Genomic DNA, 14296 nt, shown 5'->3' with positions numbered 1-14296 from the left:
CTCAAAAAGGGGAACTTTACTGAAATTTTGCTTGAAAACCCTACTCCTCCTTAACCCTTAGGTGGATTACATCCAAATTTGTTGTGAAACATCATTGGGGGAGGGCAATTATATTTTACATAAATGAGGCTGATGTGACCCAAGAGGCCCAAGTGGCGGTCCCCAAAGGGGGAGATTTGGTGAATTATTGCTTTAAAATCCTACTCCTTTTTAACCCTTGGGGGGATTTCATCCAAATTTGGTTGGAAACATCATTAGGGGAGGGCAATCTTACTTTATATGAATGATGCTTGTGTGACCCCTGGGGACACAGGGGCGAGGCCCCAAAAGGGGAACTTAGCCAACATTTTGCTTAAAAATGCTTCTCTTTCTTAAATGCATTAATTGATTACAACCATATTTAGTATATGAAACACCATCGGGGAATGGCAATCCTAATCGATATAAATGAGGCTTGTCCAACCCATGGGGACAAAGGGACAGGGCCCAAAAATGGGAACTTGGCTGAAATTTTGCTTTTAAAATGCTGCTCCTCCTTTTCCCAACATAGATAAAAACCAAATTTGATCTGAAACATAACTGGCTGCATATAGACAATTTATGGTGATGATGTTTGATTGAGGGGTGTGTCCCTGCTGTAAGTAATTGTCAGATGACCGTTAAGGCCCATGAGCCTCTTGTTATTATGATATTGTTGTTGTTTTCATTGCTTACCTAATAGTTTTAAGTAGAAAGTAATGATATTTCAGTCACTGATATTTTTCGCTCCGGAGAAAAATAATAATCAGAATTGTATGAATTCAGAGGAGATGAAGGATTGGATCTTAACAAGTGGAGAGGGTAGTGACAGAGATGATCTTCTCACCTCGATCTTCAAGGCAGCTCACCAATGTAAGTCCCCTACTAAACATACAACAACTCACCAGTGTAAGTCCCCTACTAAACATACAACAACTCACCAATGTAAGTCCCCTACTAAACATACAACAGCTCACTAGTGTAAGTCCCCTACTAAACATACAACAGCTCACCACCAGTGTAAGTCCCCTACTAAACATACAACAGCTCACCACCAATGTAAGTCCCCTACTAAACATACAACAATTCATACAACAGCTCACCAATGCAATTCTCCTACTAAACATACAACAGCTCACCATTATAAGTCCCCTACTAAACATACAACAGCTCACCAATGTAAGTCCCCTACTAAACATACAACAGCTCACCATTATAAGTCCCCTACTAAACATACAACAGCTCACCATTGTAAGTCCCCTACTAAACATACAACAGCTCACCAATGTAAGTCCCCTACTAAACATACAACAGCTCACCAATACAACTCCCCTACTAAACATACAACAGCTCACCAATGTAATTCTCCTACTAAACATACAACAACTCACCAATGTAAGTCCCCTACTAAACATACAACAGCTCACCAATGCAATTCTCCTACTTAACATACAACAGCTCACCAATGTAAGTCCCTTACTAAACATACAACAGTTCACTAGTGTAAGTCTCCTACTAAACATACAACGGCTCACCAATGTAAGTCCCCTACTAAACATACAACAGCTCACCAATGTAAGTCCCCTACTAAACACACAACAGCTCACCAATGTAAGTCCCCTACTAAACATACAGCAACTCACCAATGTAAGTCCCCTACTAAACACACAACAGCTCACCAATGTAAGTCCCCTACTAAACATACAACAGCTCACCAATGTAAGTCCCCTACTAAACACACAACAGCTCACCAATGTAAGTCCCCTAATAAACATACAACAGCTCACCAATACAACTCCCCTACTAAACATACAACAGCTCACCAATGTAAGTCCCCTACTAAACACACAACAGCTCACCAATGTAAGTCCCCTAATAAACATACAACAGCTCACCAATACAACTCCCCTACTAAACATACAACAGCTCACCAATGTAAGTCCCTTACTAAACATACAACAGCTCACCAATGTAAGTCCCCTACTAAACATACAACAGCTCACCAATATAAGTCCCCTACTAAACATACAACAGCTCACCAATACAACTCCCCTACTAAACATACAACAATTCATACAACAGCTCACCACCAGTGTAAGTCCCCTACTAAACATACAACAGCTCACTTGTGTAAGTCTCCTACTAAACATACAACAGCTCACCAATGTAAGTCCCCTACTAAACATACAACAGCTCACCATTAGAAGTCCCCTACTAAACATACAACAGCTCACCAGTGTAAGTCCCCTACTAAACATACAACAGCTCACCAATGTAAGTCCCCTACTAAACATACAACAGCTCACCAATACAACTCCCCTACTAAACATACAACAGCTCACCAATGTAATTCTCCTACTAAACATACAACAGCTCCCCAATATAAGTCCCCTACTAAACATACAACAGCTCACTAGTGTAAGTCCCCTACTAAACATACAACAGCTCACTAGTGTAAGTCCCTTACTAAACATACAACAGCTCACCAATACAACTCCCCTACTAAACATACAACAGACAGACAGACAGACAGACATTCTTTATTTCCTCTTGAGAGATTACATTATCATGTCATTTTGTGTGTAACGATTTAAACAAAGAATTATTTTATGTACATAATCATGGTTCTGATCAGATTATAAAAAGTCAAGAACTCTTCTGAAGAAGTTTGGTCATTTCGGAAAACATCTCAGTAAGTTTGTCACTAATAGCAACAATTACATTGTCCCATTCCTCGTCACCCAAGATGATGTCGTGCCTTCCGCCGAGTATGAATGAACACTTCTCGTCTTCTCCTATCATATCGTATTGCACATACTTGTCAACACTTATACAATTAACAATTTGTTCGAGTAACATGTCTCTGCTTTGGAACAGTGCAGGACATTGTAATAGAAAGTGCTTAACGTCGTTGTTAACAGCTTTATTGCACAGTTTGCACATCACATTTTTGAGATCAACTCTGTAGGAAAGTTTGATTAGTAACAGCTCACCAATGTAAGTCCCCTACTAAACATACAACAGCTCACCAATGTAAGTCCCCTACTAAACATACAACAGCTCACCAATGTAAGTCCCCTACTAAACATACAACAGCTCACCAATGTAAGTCCCCTACTAAACATACAACAGCTCACCAATGTAAGTCCCCTACTAAACATACAACAGCTCACCAGTGTAAGTCCCCTACTAAACATACAACAGCTCACCAATGTAAGTCTTCTACTAAACATACAACAGCTCACTAGTGTAAGTCCCCTACTAAACATACAACAGCTCACTAGTGTAAGTCCTCTGTTAAATGTACAAATGCTCAACATTTTGATATCAGATGTAAATGATCTAAGAACAAATTACTGAAAAAGGACATTCTGGATGGTGTAGAGCAGTTTACTTGATTAAGTTTTTCAACATGATTTGACAGATTTAGAAGTCATTTATTAGTGATCAGTTTTTCAATACAATGCATGAAGCAGTTTTCTGTTTACATTACAGGTTATATAGAGTTATTATTGCCAGTGTACATGCCTACCTCTATGTGTAGTGAACAACAAGGGTGAGTGTGTAGATCTTTAAATACCATCCACTCTCCATTCATCCACCTTCCTCTCCCTTCTCCTCACACTGCATGATCTCCCATCCCTCATTTCTCTTGTCCCTTCCGTTACTGTTAAGATTTCTTTGTAACGGGTGTATAATTGATAAGGTTGAGTGAATTGACCTTAAACATTGGCCTCTCCCTTCATGCCTTCTATTTCTTTTGGGTTTTTCACCTCCCTCCCCCTCATACCTCTTGTCCCTCCCCTATATAAAAGGGTCTTTATGAGTTACTTTGTACATTTGTTTTTAACATTTGTAAACAACAAGGGTGGATGAATTGACATTGAGCCCGTCCACTCTCCATACCTCACATTTCCTCTCCCTCCCCCTTCCACAGACATCTCGTCCCTCCCCTTGAATTAGATATCTTGTCCCTCCCCTTGAATTAGATATCTTGTCCCTCCCCTTGTATTAGATATCTCGTCCCTCCCCTTGTATTAAGATATCTTGTCCCTCCCCTTGTATTAGATATCTCGTCCCTCCCCTTGTATTAGATATCTCGTCCCTCCCCTTGTATTAGATATCTCGTCCCTCCCCTTGTATTAGATATCTCGTCCCTCCCCTTGTATTAGCTAACTCGTCCCTCCCCTTGTATTAGATATCTCGTCCCTCCCCTTGTATTAGATATCTTGCCCTCCCCTTGTATTAGATGAGTGAGTTATCATGTACATGTGTTTGTTACAGATGTGTGAGTCTGTACGAGTATCTGTGTACCCATATGTGTGGTCTGGCTGGGACATACCCTGCTGGCAGATTTCCTGAACTGGTAAGTGATGTTATGAGATGTCACATATTGTTGACAAAAAAGTGTTTTAGAATTTGTATCGGAATCATTGTGTTAGAACATGTTTTCTGTTGTACCCTTCAAACTCCAACCTTAGTCATATAGTGTTCCTTTACTAAAAGTGTTTGCTTTTGGTTAATTGCTTTTCATGCCTGAGATCAGAGGTCAAAATCATTGTTAATTTAAGTGCAAGAAGAAGTTGTGTTGGGTTCAACAAACTCCCAACTTCATACATTTACATTGTTTCCTGGCTTAATACGAAATAACAGTGCTTACTGCTAATCAGGAGTTCTTTTCGGGTCTAAATACCAAAGGTCAAGGTCACTTGCTATAATTAAGGGAGATAACTTGAGATATCTAGAGTCTCCTTGGACCCACCAACAAACTTCATTCAGTGCTTACTTAAGTACCGGTACTTGTCCAGGTTAACATGTTATGTCTTGAAGGTAAAAGATCAATATGACTATAGTAGTTTGGTTTCAACTCATTAAGTTTGATTTCTTTTGATGACTGCAGCTCAAATCCTTATCTCCTAACAATGAAGATTACTTGTAATTTACTGTTATGTCCTTCTAGGAAGATAACTAATAACTATGCTATTGATAAAGGCAAAGGCTGTTTGACAGATATATGTATCGATCCAGTGGCTGTTGTCTGTTTTACAGGAACGTGTTCCGATACAGTGACTGTTGTCTGTTTTACAAGGATGTGTACCAATACAGTGACTGTTGTTTGTTTTACAGGAACGTGTTCCGATACAGTGACTGTTGTTTGTTTTACAGGAACGTGTTCTGATACAGTGACTGTTGTTTGTTTTACAGGAACGTGTTCTGATACAGTGGCTGTTGTTTGTTTTACAGGAACGTGTTCTGATACAGTGACTGTTGTTTGTTTTACAGGAACGTGTTCCGATACAGTGACTGTTGTTTGTTTTACAGGAACGTGTTCCGATACAGTGGCTGTTGTTTGTTTTACAGGAACGTGTTCTGATACAGTGACTGTTGTTTGTTTTACAGGAACGTGTTCTGATACAGTGACTGTTGTTTGTTTTACAGGAACGTGTTCTGATACAGTGACTGTTGTTTGTTTTACAGGAACGTGTTCTGATACAGTGGCTGTTGTTTGTTTTACAGGAACGTGTTCTGATACAGTGGCTGTTGTTTGTTTTACAGGGATGTGTACCAATACAGTGACTGTTGTTTGTTTTACAGGAACGTGTTCTGATACAGTGACTGTTGTTTGTTTTACAGGAACGTGTTCTGATACAGTGGCTGTTGTCTAGAAGTCCTGTGTGTGCTCCTCTGGCTGCTGATGTCTGGTGTTTCATTGCCAGGTGAGACAATAAATCATACTTTTTTGTAAGTGAAGGGTTATATTTGCACTATTCATGTAAGTGTGGGAGATGTGATAATAATTTCCAGATGGTAATGTGTCATAATGGATTATATTCTTATGGTGACCACAGTTTGATCCAGGTTCAGTAATGGTTACATTGTCTGTTACAGGTATGGCAGTGCTGATTTGTGTTACAGCCACATCACAGTTCTCCTTCAGCTTTGTCAAACAATCAAGGGAAATAACTCTGATTTGCACATTATTATTTCCCTTATGTGTAGGTTATCCAAGTTTTTGTCTGCAGAACATCAGGTAAAAATTGATTTTAATGTTCCATGTGATGATAGTAAAACTCTTCTTTATCTGAAAGAAGTTTCTATACAAGATAATATTGATATGACCTACTGAGCTGTCTTGTTCAATGTGAAATATATTGTATTTTTATTTACAGAAAATCAACAGTTTGATTCATTTAGGGCCAATGGTAGGTCATATTAAACCGCAACTCAGTTTTTGAGTAGCTGCAGTATCATAAAGTGATGATGAAAACAAAACTCATTTGTATTGATTGGTGTTCTTAATTTCTATGTATGAAATTAATTTTAACTATGGTTTGTTATTACCCAGAATGCCCTTGTAAAACAATTTCCACCTTGTGATGACATTGCCCTGTGGTGTAACCTCCCTGTGACTTTGTTACCCAGCGACAAGGTCAGGGAGATTACAATGAGTATGGCATCACTATGTCTACAACACATGGACAGCTTTATCAACACTCCAGATGTCACATGTCATCACACTGATTTATTGGTAAGCATACTGTTTTTGCTTTCTATCTATCTATATTCTTAGATTGCCTAGATTTCTATGAAAACCATAACTTTAAGGCAATTGAGTCATCAATTAAGTTGGACAGTCTCTACCCTGATGTACAGTGTGTGACCTCTGACCTACATATGTGTATTTGTCTGACCTTTGACCTACCAATGTATTATTTGTGTCTTGACCTCTGATCTACAGATCTGTAGTTTGTGTTTGATCTCTTGACTACTAGTACAATTCATCTCTGACCTACAAATGTATAGTTTTTGACCTGTGACAGTCAGATGTACAATTTGGTGTGTAATCTCTGCCCAAGTATCTCATTATTAGTTAGATTGTTCCTGCCTTACAGATGTGTAGTTTGACCTACCTGATCAATGCGCAATCATGTCCTGAAGTATGGGGGGAGTTCATCCAGCCAAAGATTCAGTCTGCTCTTGTGGAGCATGTCCAGACAGTGTGGGAAAATGTGTTTGTATCGGACTGGATGTCTATTCCTCAGACCCAGATCTGCCTTGGCAAGTTATTGCAGTACTCAGGGCAAGTGGTAGACCAGTTCAACAACTCAGACCTTCTTAAGGTAATGATTTTGCCAACAACCAGCTCAAACCTTGGCAAGATCTCGCAAACAAACCTGCTCAAGAATGTTCTCTTAACCATGTAGGCTTCATCAGGGCAGATTTATTTCGGCTAGCACCTTAAGTACATGTAGAGATGCTACAAGTTATGGATATAACATTATGACGTTAGTACATCTGTTCTAGTTGAATTTAGTACATTTGAAAAATTTGTTTGTATTATTCTAGAAAATTCCAAACACACTGTGTACAATAATTCACATGAACATTCTAGGCAGTTCAACTGACACAGACTGTTATTGTACACAGTCTGTATGGAATTTTCTAAAATAATACAAATAAACTATTAAACTATAACAGATGTACTTATGTTATAATTATGATGACATTGCATTTCTGTACCTTAGGTGTTAGCTGAAATATATCTTGGTCATGAGGACGGCTGCATAGAGGCTGAAACAGAGACAAAGTTAACAAAACACCTTCGTTGTACCGAGTTTCCTTTTTAGGTCATCTGACCCGAAGGGTCAGGATGACCTATAGTCATCATGTTTCGTCCGTCGTCGTGCGCCGTCCGCCGTGCGTAAACTTTTCACATTTCAAACTTCTTCTCAAGTTCCACCAGTGGGATTGAGCTGAAACTTGCCTGAAATGATGCTGGGATGATCCCGACCAAGTGTTGTTATTTTTCAGGTCGGTCAGATATTCAAGATGGCCGCCATGGCAACCATCTTGAAAAACACATTTTAAACTTCTTCTCCAGTTCCACTGGTGCCATTGAGTTGGAAATTGTTGAGGATGTTAAGGAGGGAGAGCCAACAAAGTGTTGTTATTTTTCGGCTTCGTAAAAAACTTTGACATGGCAGCCACGTCGGCCATTTTGTAACATGATTGCGCAATCACGGTTCTTCTGAACAACACCTATTTGAAACTTCTTCTCAAATTCCACCAGTGGGATTCAGTTCTTACTTACCAAAAATGATCCTGAGATGGTCCTGACCAAGTGTTGTTATTTTTCAGGTTAGTCAGAAATCCAAGATGGCCGCCATGGCAACCATCTTGAAAAACACATTTTAAACTTCTTCTCCAGTTCCACTGGTGCGATTGAGCTGGAAGTTGGTGAGGATGTTAAGGAGGGAGAGTCAACAAAGTGTTCTTATTTTTTGGCTTTGTAAAAATTTTGACATGGCAGCCATGTTGGCCATTTTGTAACATGATTGCGCAATCATGGTTCTTCTGAACAACACCTATTTGAAACTTCTTCTCAAATTCCGCCGATGGGATTCAGTTCTTACTTACCAAAAATGATCCTGAGATGGTCCTGACCAAGTGTTGTTATTTTTCAGGTTAGTCAGAAATCCAAGATGGCCGCCATGGCAACCATCTTGAAAAACACATTTTAAACTTCTTCTCCAGTTCCACTGGTGCGATTGAGCTGGAAGTTGGTGAGGATGTTAAGGAGGGAGAGTCAACAAAGTGTTCTTATTTTTTGGCTTTGTAAAAATTTTGACATGGCAGCCATGTTGGCCATTTTGTAACATGATTGCGCAATCATGGTTCTTCTGAACAACACCTATTTGAAACTTCTTCTCAAATTCCGCCGATGGGATTCAGTTCTTACTTACCAAAATTATCCTGAGATGGTCCTGACTAAGTGTTGTTATTTTTCAGGTCAGTGAGTAATCCAAGATGGCCGCCATGGCAACCATCTTGAAAAACACATTTTAAACTTTTTCTCCAGTTCCAATGGTGCAATTGAGCTGGAAACTGGTGAGAATGTTAAGGAAAGATAGTCAACAAAGTGTTTTGTTATTTTTCGGCATCGTTAAAACTTTGACATGGCAGCTAAGGTGGCCATTTTGTAACATGATTATGCAATCATGGTTTTCCTGAACTATTTGAAACTTCTTCTCAAATTCCACCAGGGGGATTCAGCTCTAACATACCAGAAATGATCTTTAGATGATCCTGGCCAAGTGTTGTTATTTATGGGTCAGTCAGAAATCCGAGATGGCCGCCATGGCAACCATCTTGAAAAACACATTTTAAACTTCTTCTCCAGTTCCAATAGGGCGATTGAGCTTGAAATTGGTGAGGATGTTAAGGAAGCAGAGCCAACAAAGTGTTGTTATTTTTTTGCCTCTGCCACGGCAGCCATTTTGTAACATGATTGCGCAATCATGGTTTTCCTGAACAACACCTATTTCAAACTTTTTTTTCAAATTCCACCAGTGGGATTCAGCTCTTACCAGAAATGATCCTGAGATAGTCTTGATCAAGTGCTATTTTTCGTGTTTATCCAAATTCCAAAATGGCCATCATGGCCAACAGTGCCACTATACCTGCTACAGAGAATACATACTACAATAGTATAATGTTCTTTAATTTAGAGTCAGATGACCGTTAAGGCCCTTGGGCCTCTTGTTGCTAATTATGTTTTCTTGTTAAGGAACCCTATAAACAGATCCAACTGACTTCATTGTATCGAGTTTCCTTTTTGCTAATTATGTTTTCTTGTGAAGCAACTTTATTGAATCCTATAAACAGATCCACCCGAGCACACTGAAATTTTACATGAGGAGTGTTGGATCACCCATTATTCATTATGTAATTGACTTTTCTAAACAAATACTCTTGATTTAAGTCATTGATCTACTTTGAGTATGATATCAGTTCTGTAGTTTGAAGACACAGGAGTCATATGCTTAGTTTATCAATAAGGAATATTAATACTTTATAATCATGATTGTGTGGGTTTTTTCCTGTAGATATTTTCTGTGATGAAATCATGCCTTGCACAAAACCCATGTGACTGGCTTAAGTTCTCCATAATTGATTTCCTGAAAAAGTTTGGAAAAGTCAAACTCGGAGCTGATTTTGAGGTGAGTGTTTGGTCACTATCCGGTACTGATGTATTGTAAAGGGCAGGGCAAAGTGATTAAGATCCTTTAAAAGTTCTGTTGTTCTGATACTGCTGTTTATGTGAGACAGAGTAAGGTTGTGTGGAGGGCTGATACAGTGTTGTATACAGTAGAAGGTGCTGACAGTGTTTGTGAGAATGGTGACCAAGGGTCTAGCTGCTGATGTGTTGATATTTTACACAATAAGGTCAAGTCCTACAGAGGGTAGCAGCAGTATTTAGGGGACAAGTGATAAGAGATTATGTGATGCAGCGTAAGGTTCTAGGGAAGGTGACGAGTGTTTGTAGGTTTGGTTACAAGTGTTAAAATGTGATATTCAGCTAAAAGAGTCTTACATAAGGGCAGTATTTGTGGACTAGTGACAAGAGTTTGTGTGACACTGAGTAAGGTTTATTGAATGTGTTGATATTTTAAACTCCAGAGTAAATGATTGGTGACAAGAGTTTATGTGACACCAAGTAAAGTTTAATGAATGTGATGATATTGTAAACAGCAGAGTAAGGTCCTACAGAAGGTGTCAGCAGTATTTGGAGGACTGATGATCGACTCCTTGTGTTCGGTTCATCACTGGAGTGTTGAGGCATTTACACACTTTGCAGAAGACACGGCCCACGAGACGGTGGTACCCGATTGTATGGCTCAGGACAACAGACTCCAGGATTGTGTGGTAGCCTACCTTAACAAGGTACAGTCAGCTGTTAAAAGATTCCACCTCATTCAGTCAAGTCTCATTCAATCTAAGAATGCTAGTATCTTGGAAATCTTGTGTACATGTCAATACTGTAATAAATTAATAAAGTATTAGATATAGACATTGGGTTTGATATTTTTTTCCCTAGATGCCATTTACTACCCAGAATGGTAACCCTACCTCGGTAGAGTGTATTCAGTGGTTGTGGAGGCGTGCGGAGAGACATCAGACACTCGACACCAGTGAAGTAAGTATACCCAAGTCGGCTAACACGGGGCTCAAATGGAACATTACAGTAATTAACCATAGCACATTAAACAAGAATTACATGTATTTATGTCTTGACTGTCCTGCTTTGTCAGTTTTGTAAGGTTTAAGTAAACTCATGAATTCACTAAAATCCTTAATCTATTTTTCCCAAAGACCAAACAAACTTCTATGCAAGTTGATTGTGTGAAAGCACCCTGTATATATACTGAAACGAAAAAGAAACGCAACTTCAAATTGTAGGTTTAATAAAATAATACTTGTGAGCATTATGTTTAAATTTCATATGTAATAGTTAATATTGAATATTGATGTAACATCCTTTAAATGTTTAGAGATTTTTAAGAACAGGTCACTTTGCTAGAAGGTCATGATTGGTAGTACCCTACGTGAATCCAAGTTGAAATGGCAGCAGTTTTGAAACCGTGCCCTAATATCGTGTGTGTCCTCCTCGAACAGTTATCACATCTCTAATTCTTTGTTGCATTGAGTTCATCAGGGCATTGACTTTCCGTATTGGAATGTTATTCCATTCTTGGACGAGTGCATTTGCTAACTGAGGGAGGGTATTTGGGGGGGTTACGGCGATTTCGAATTCTTCTGTCTAATTCATCCCACAAATGCTCGATTGGGGACAGGTCAGGGCTATATGGAGGCCAATCTATAGGAACAATGTTCTGTGTCGCAAGAAAGTCTCTACAGACTCTTGCAACGTGTGGTCTCGCGTTATCTTGCTGAAAGGTTAGATGATGCTGCCTAACAAACGGCACAACATGGGGCCTAAGGATCTCATCCCGATAGCGTACGGCCGTTAAATTCCCATTGACTATCACCAAAGGCGTCTTCAAACCATGGGAGATTCCCGCCCAAACCATAACTGATCCACCCCCAAATCGGTCGTGTTCCAAAACACAGGCGTCAGCAAAACGTTCGCCTCGACGCCGGTACACACGTTGACGGCCATCTGCTCGAAATAACGTGAATCGAGATTCATCGGTGAAGAGCATAGACCTCCAACGTCTCATAGGAAAACGTCTGGGCATATGTGCCGTTGCCCATTGCATACGACGTGCTCGACGTTGCGGTGTTAGTGGTAAACCAACGTACTGTCGCCTTGCACGCAAATTAGCCTCACGCAGTCTGTTGATCACTGTTTGGGGATGAATTCGACGGTTATGATTACCAATCGTATTCCTTGCCGTTTCAGCGGCCGTTAATCTCCTGTTACGCAGGTGTGCCAACCTAAGAACCCGGTCTTGAATTGATACTGGTTTGAATGAAAAAAGAACGCATATGTTTGTATAGGCACGGTTTTTGATGTTTTTACCGCGCCGGAAGTGCATAGGTCTCTAGTCACACTTGGGTGATTTTGAAGATTGGTATGGGTGTTAGGCAGGGTGCATGTTTATTTCCGCGATTTTTATACAGATATGTATATTTAATACAAAATTAATCACAATTTTCCATGTTGCGTTTCTTTTTCGTTTCAGTATATACGGTAAACCTCCGATTAATTCGAACACGCGGATAGTTCGAACACACATTTTTTTCTAGAAAAACGGTAATTTTTTAGCTAGTAATAGTTCGAACTCTGGCTGTTTATATCAGATACCATTTCGGATAGTTCGAACTTGTCAAATGAAGAACGTAAAGTAAGAAGCTCGCGACGACCCGGCCCCGATCACCGGGCGAAAAAAATTGCCAAGATTTAAATTTGATCAACAAGCACATTTAGTTTATTAGATTGTATGCGTGATCATTAGAATGCGTCCGTGATTTAATATATGCCACATATTTTAGCGTTAATTCAGTGTTTGTTACATTGCAAAACACACCACGCACGAGACAGCTGATTGCAAATTTAGGCCCCGACAATGTATAAGTAACATGCGATATTTGTATTCGCGCTGTGTATGGCAAACTAAGAAATCGTCCGTGTATTTTCACATATAACTAGTGTTAATTTAGCATTATGATTATTTAATTGTGACTGGACATCTCTTAAGTATTGCCAATCAAGGTATTACATGAAAACCTGGGACCTCACGCTAGGTAAGCAGGCCACGCGAGGTGTCGCTTGCGGCAAAGTTGAAATGATCGGCTGCCCGATCGTGCTGAGTGACGTGAAAAGCATTCATATCTAGTCAAAACAATCCACAGGTGTCCCAATTAGTGATGGATAATTATGCAGGTATCAACTACGTTTGGTAGATAATACGACTGGGCATATTTAAAAGCAGACATGTTGATGTTCTGGCCTAATTTTACCAACATATAACGCCTATTTTTACAGTAGTGCTTTCGTAAACGCAACAGGTTATGTAGACTGCTTTTGACGTATTTAAGAGACCATTTATTACAATAATATAGCGATAGTTTCTCATTCAGATAAAAAAATATAACCATGCAAAGATTATACCGTACAAGTAAATATTGTGATAAATTGCAAATCTTAGAAAATCATTTATTCTTAAAATTCATCAAAATGTAAAAAAAAAATCCTTAAAATTGTGTTCGATTGTAGGAGTTTAGTGTCCTCACAACAGTGAGGGTCATACGAGAGCAGAATGTTATAACCAGCAAAATACATTGCGCACCAAAATATAAAATTTGTATTATGGTGAATTGAAGTGTCCATAACCACAACTTCCAGGTTTGGTTGGATTAACGGAACTTTATACAAAACTCAGCTAAACATTAAAAACTTTAATACCATGTTTCCCAGTATCTTTAAATTCCAAACTCAAAGGAATAATATTCTGCAGATGGCTCTATGTGATCTAACTCTAAAGTTTGGTTAAGTTATAATTGATAACAGATCCAACTAAAGTAAAATAATGCTGCCATCCCCAACAGAATGTTACACCCTGGACTCCCTACACCCTGGTCTCCCTACACCCTGGACTCCCTACACCCTGGTCTCCCTACACCCTGGACTCCCTACACCCTGGTCTCCCCCTACACCCTGGTCTCCCCTACACCCTGGTCTCCCTACACCCTGGACTCCCTACACCCTGGTCTCCCTACACCCTGGTCCCCCTACACCCTGGTCTCCCCTACACCCTGGACTCCCTACATCCTGGTCTCCCTACACCCTGGACTCCCTACACCCTGGTCTCCCTACACCCTGGACTCCCTACACCCTGGTCTCCCTACACCCTGGTCTCCCTACACCCTGGTCTCCCTACACCCTGGTCTCCCTACACCCTGGTCTCCCAACACCCTGGACTCCCTACACCCTGGACTCCCTACACTCCCTACACCCTGGTCTCCCTACACC

General features: G+C 39.9%; 1 protein-coding gene across 2 annotated transcripts in view; it reads left to right on the top strand.

The window, feature by feature from the left end:
• LOC117320810 (uncharacterized protein C1orf112 homolog) overlaps positions 1-14296 on the top strand; it is a 54546-nt gene that overhangs the window by 38587 nt on the left and 1663 nt on the right. For both annotated transcript variants that reach the window (XM_033875303.1, XM_033875297.1), the window contains exons 14-23: positions 805-891; positions 3514-3574; positions 4303-4384; positions 5653-5735; positions 5908-6049; positions 6365-6547; positions 6912-7139; positions 9906-10019; positions 10552-10743; positions 10898-10996. In XM_033875303.1, coding sequence (XP_033731194.1) covers positions 805-891; positions 3514-3574; positions 4303-4384; positions 5653-5735; positions 5908-6049; positions 6365-6547; positions 6912-7139; positions 9906-10019; positions 10552-10743; positions 10898-10996 — 1271 coding nt within the window. The remainder of the gene's footprint in view (positions 1-804; positions 892-3513; positions 3575-4302; positions 4385-5652; positions 5736-5907; positions 6050-6364; positions 6548-6911; positions 7140-9905; positions 10020-10551; positions 10744-10897; positions 10997-14296) is intronic.

This window comes from Pecten maximus, chromosome 2 (genome assembly GCF_902652985.1).
Source record: "Pecten maximus chromosome 2, xPecMax1.1, whole genome shotgun sequence".
Lineage (NCBI taxonomy): Eukaryota > Metazoa > Mollusca > Bivalvia > Pectinida > Pectinidae > Pecten > Pecten maximus.
The sequence above is the reverse complement of the archived record's forward strand: the minus strand, read 5'-3'. Positions and strand labels throughout refer to the sequence as shown.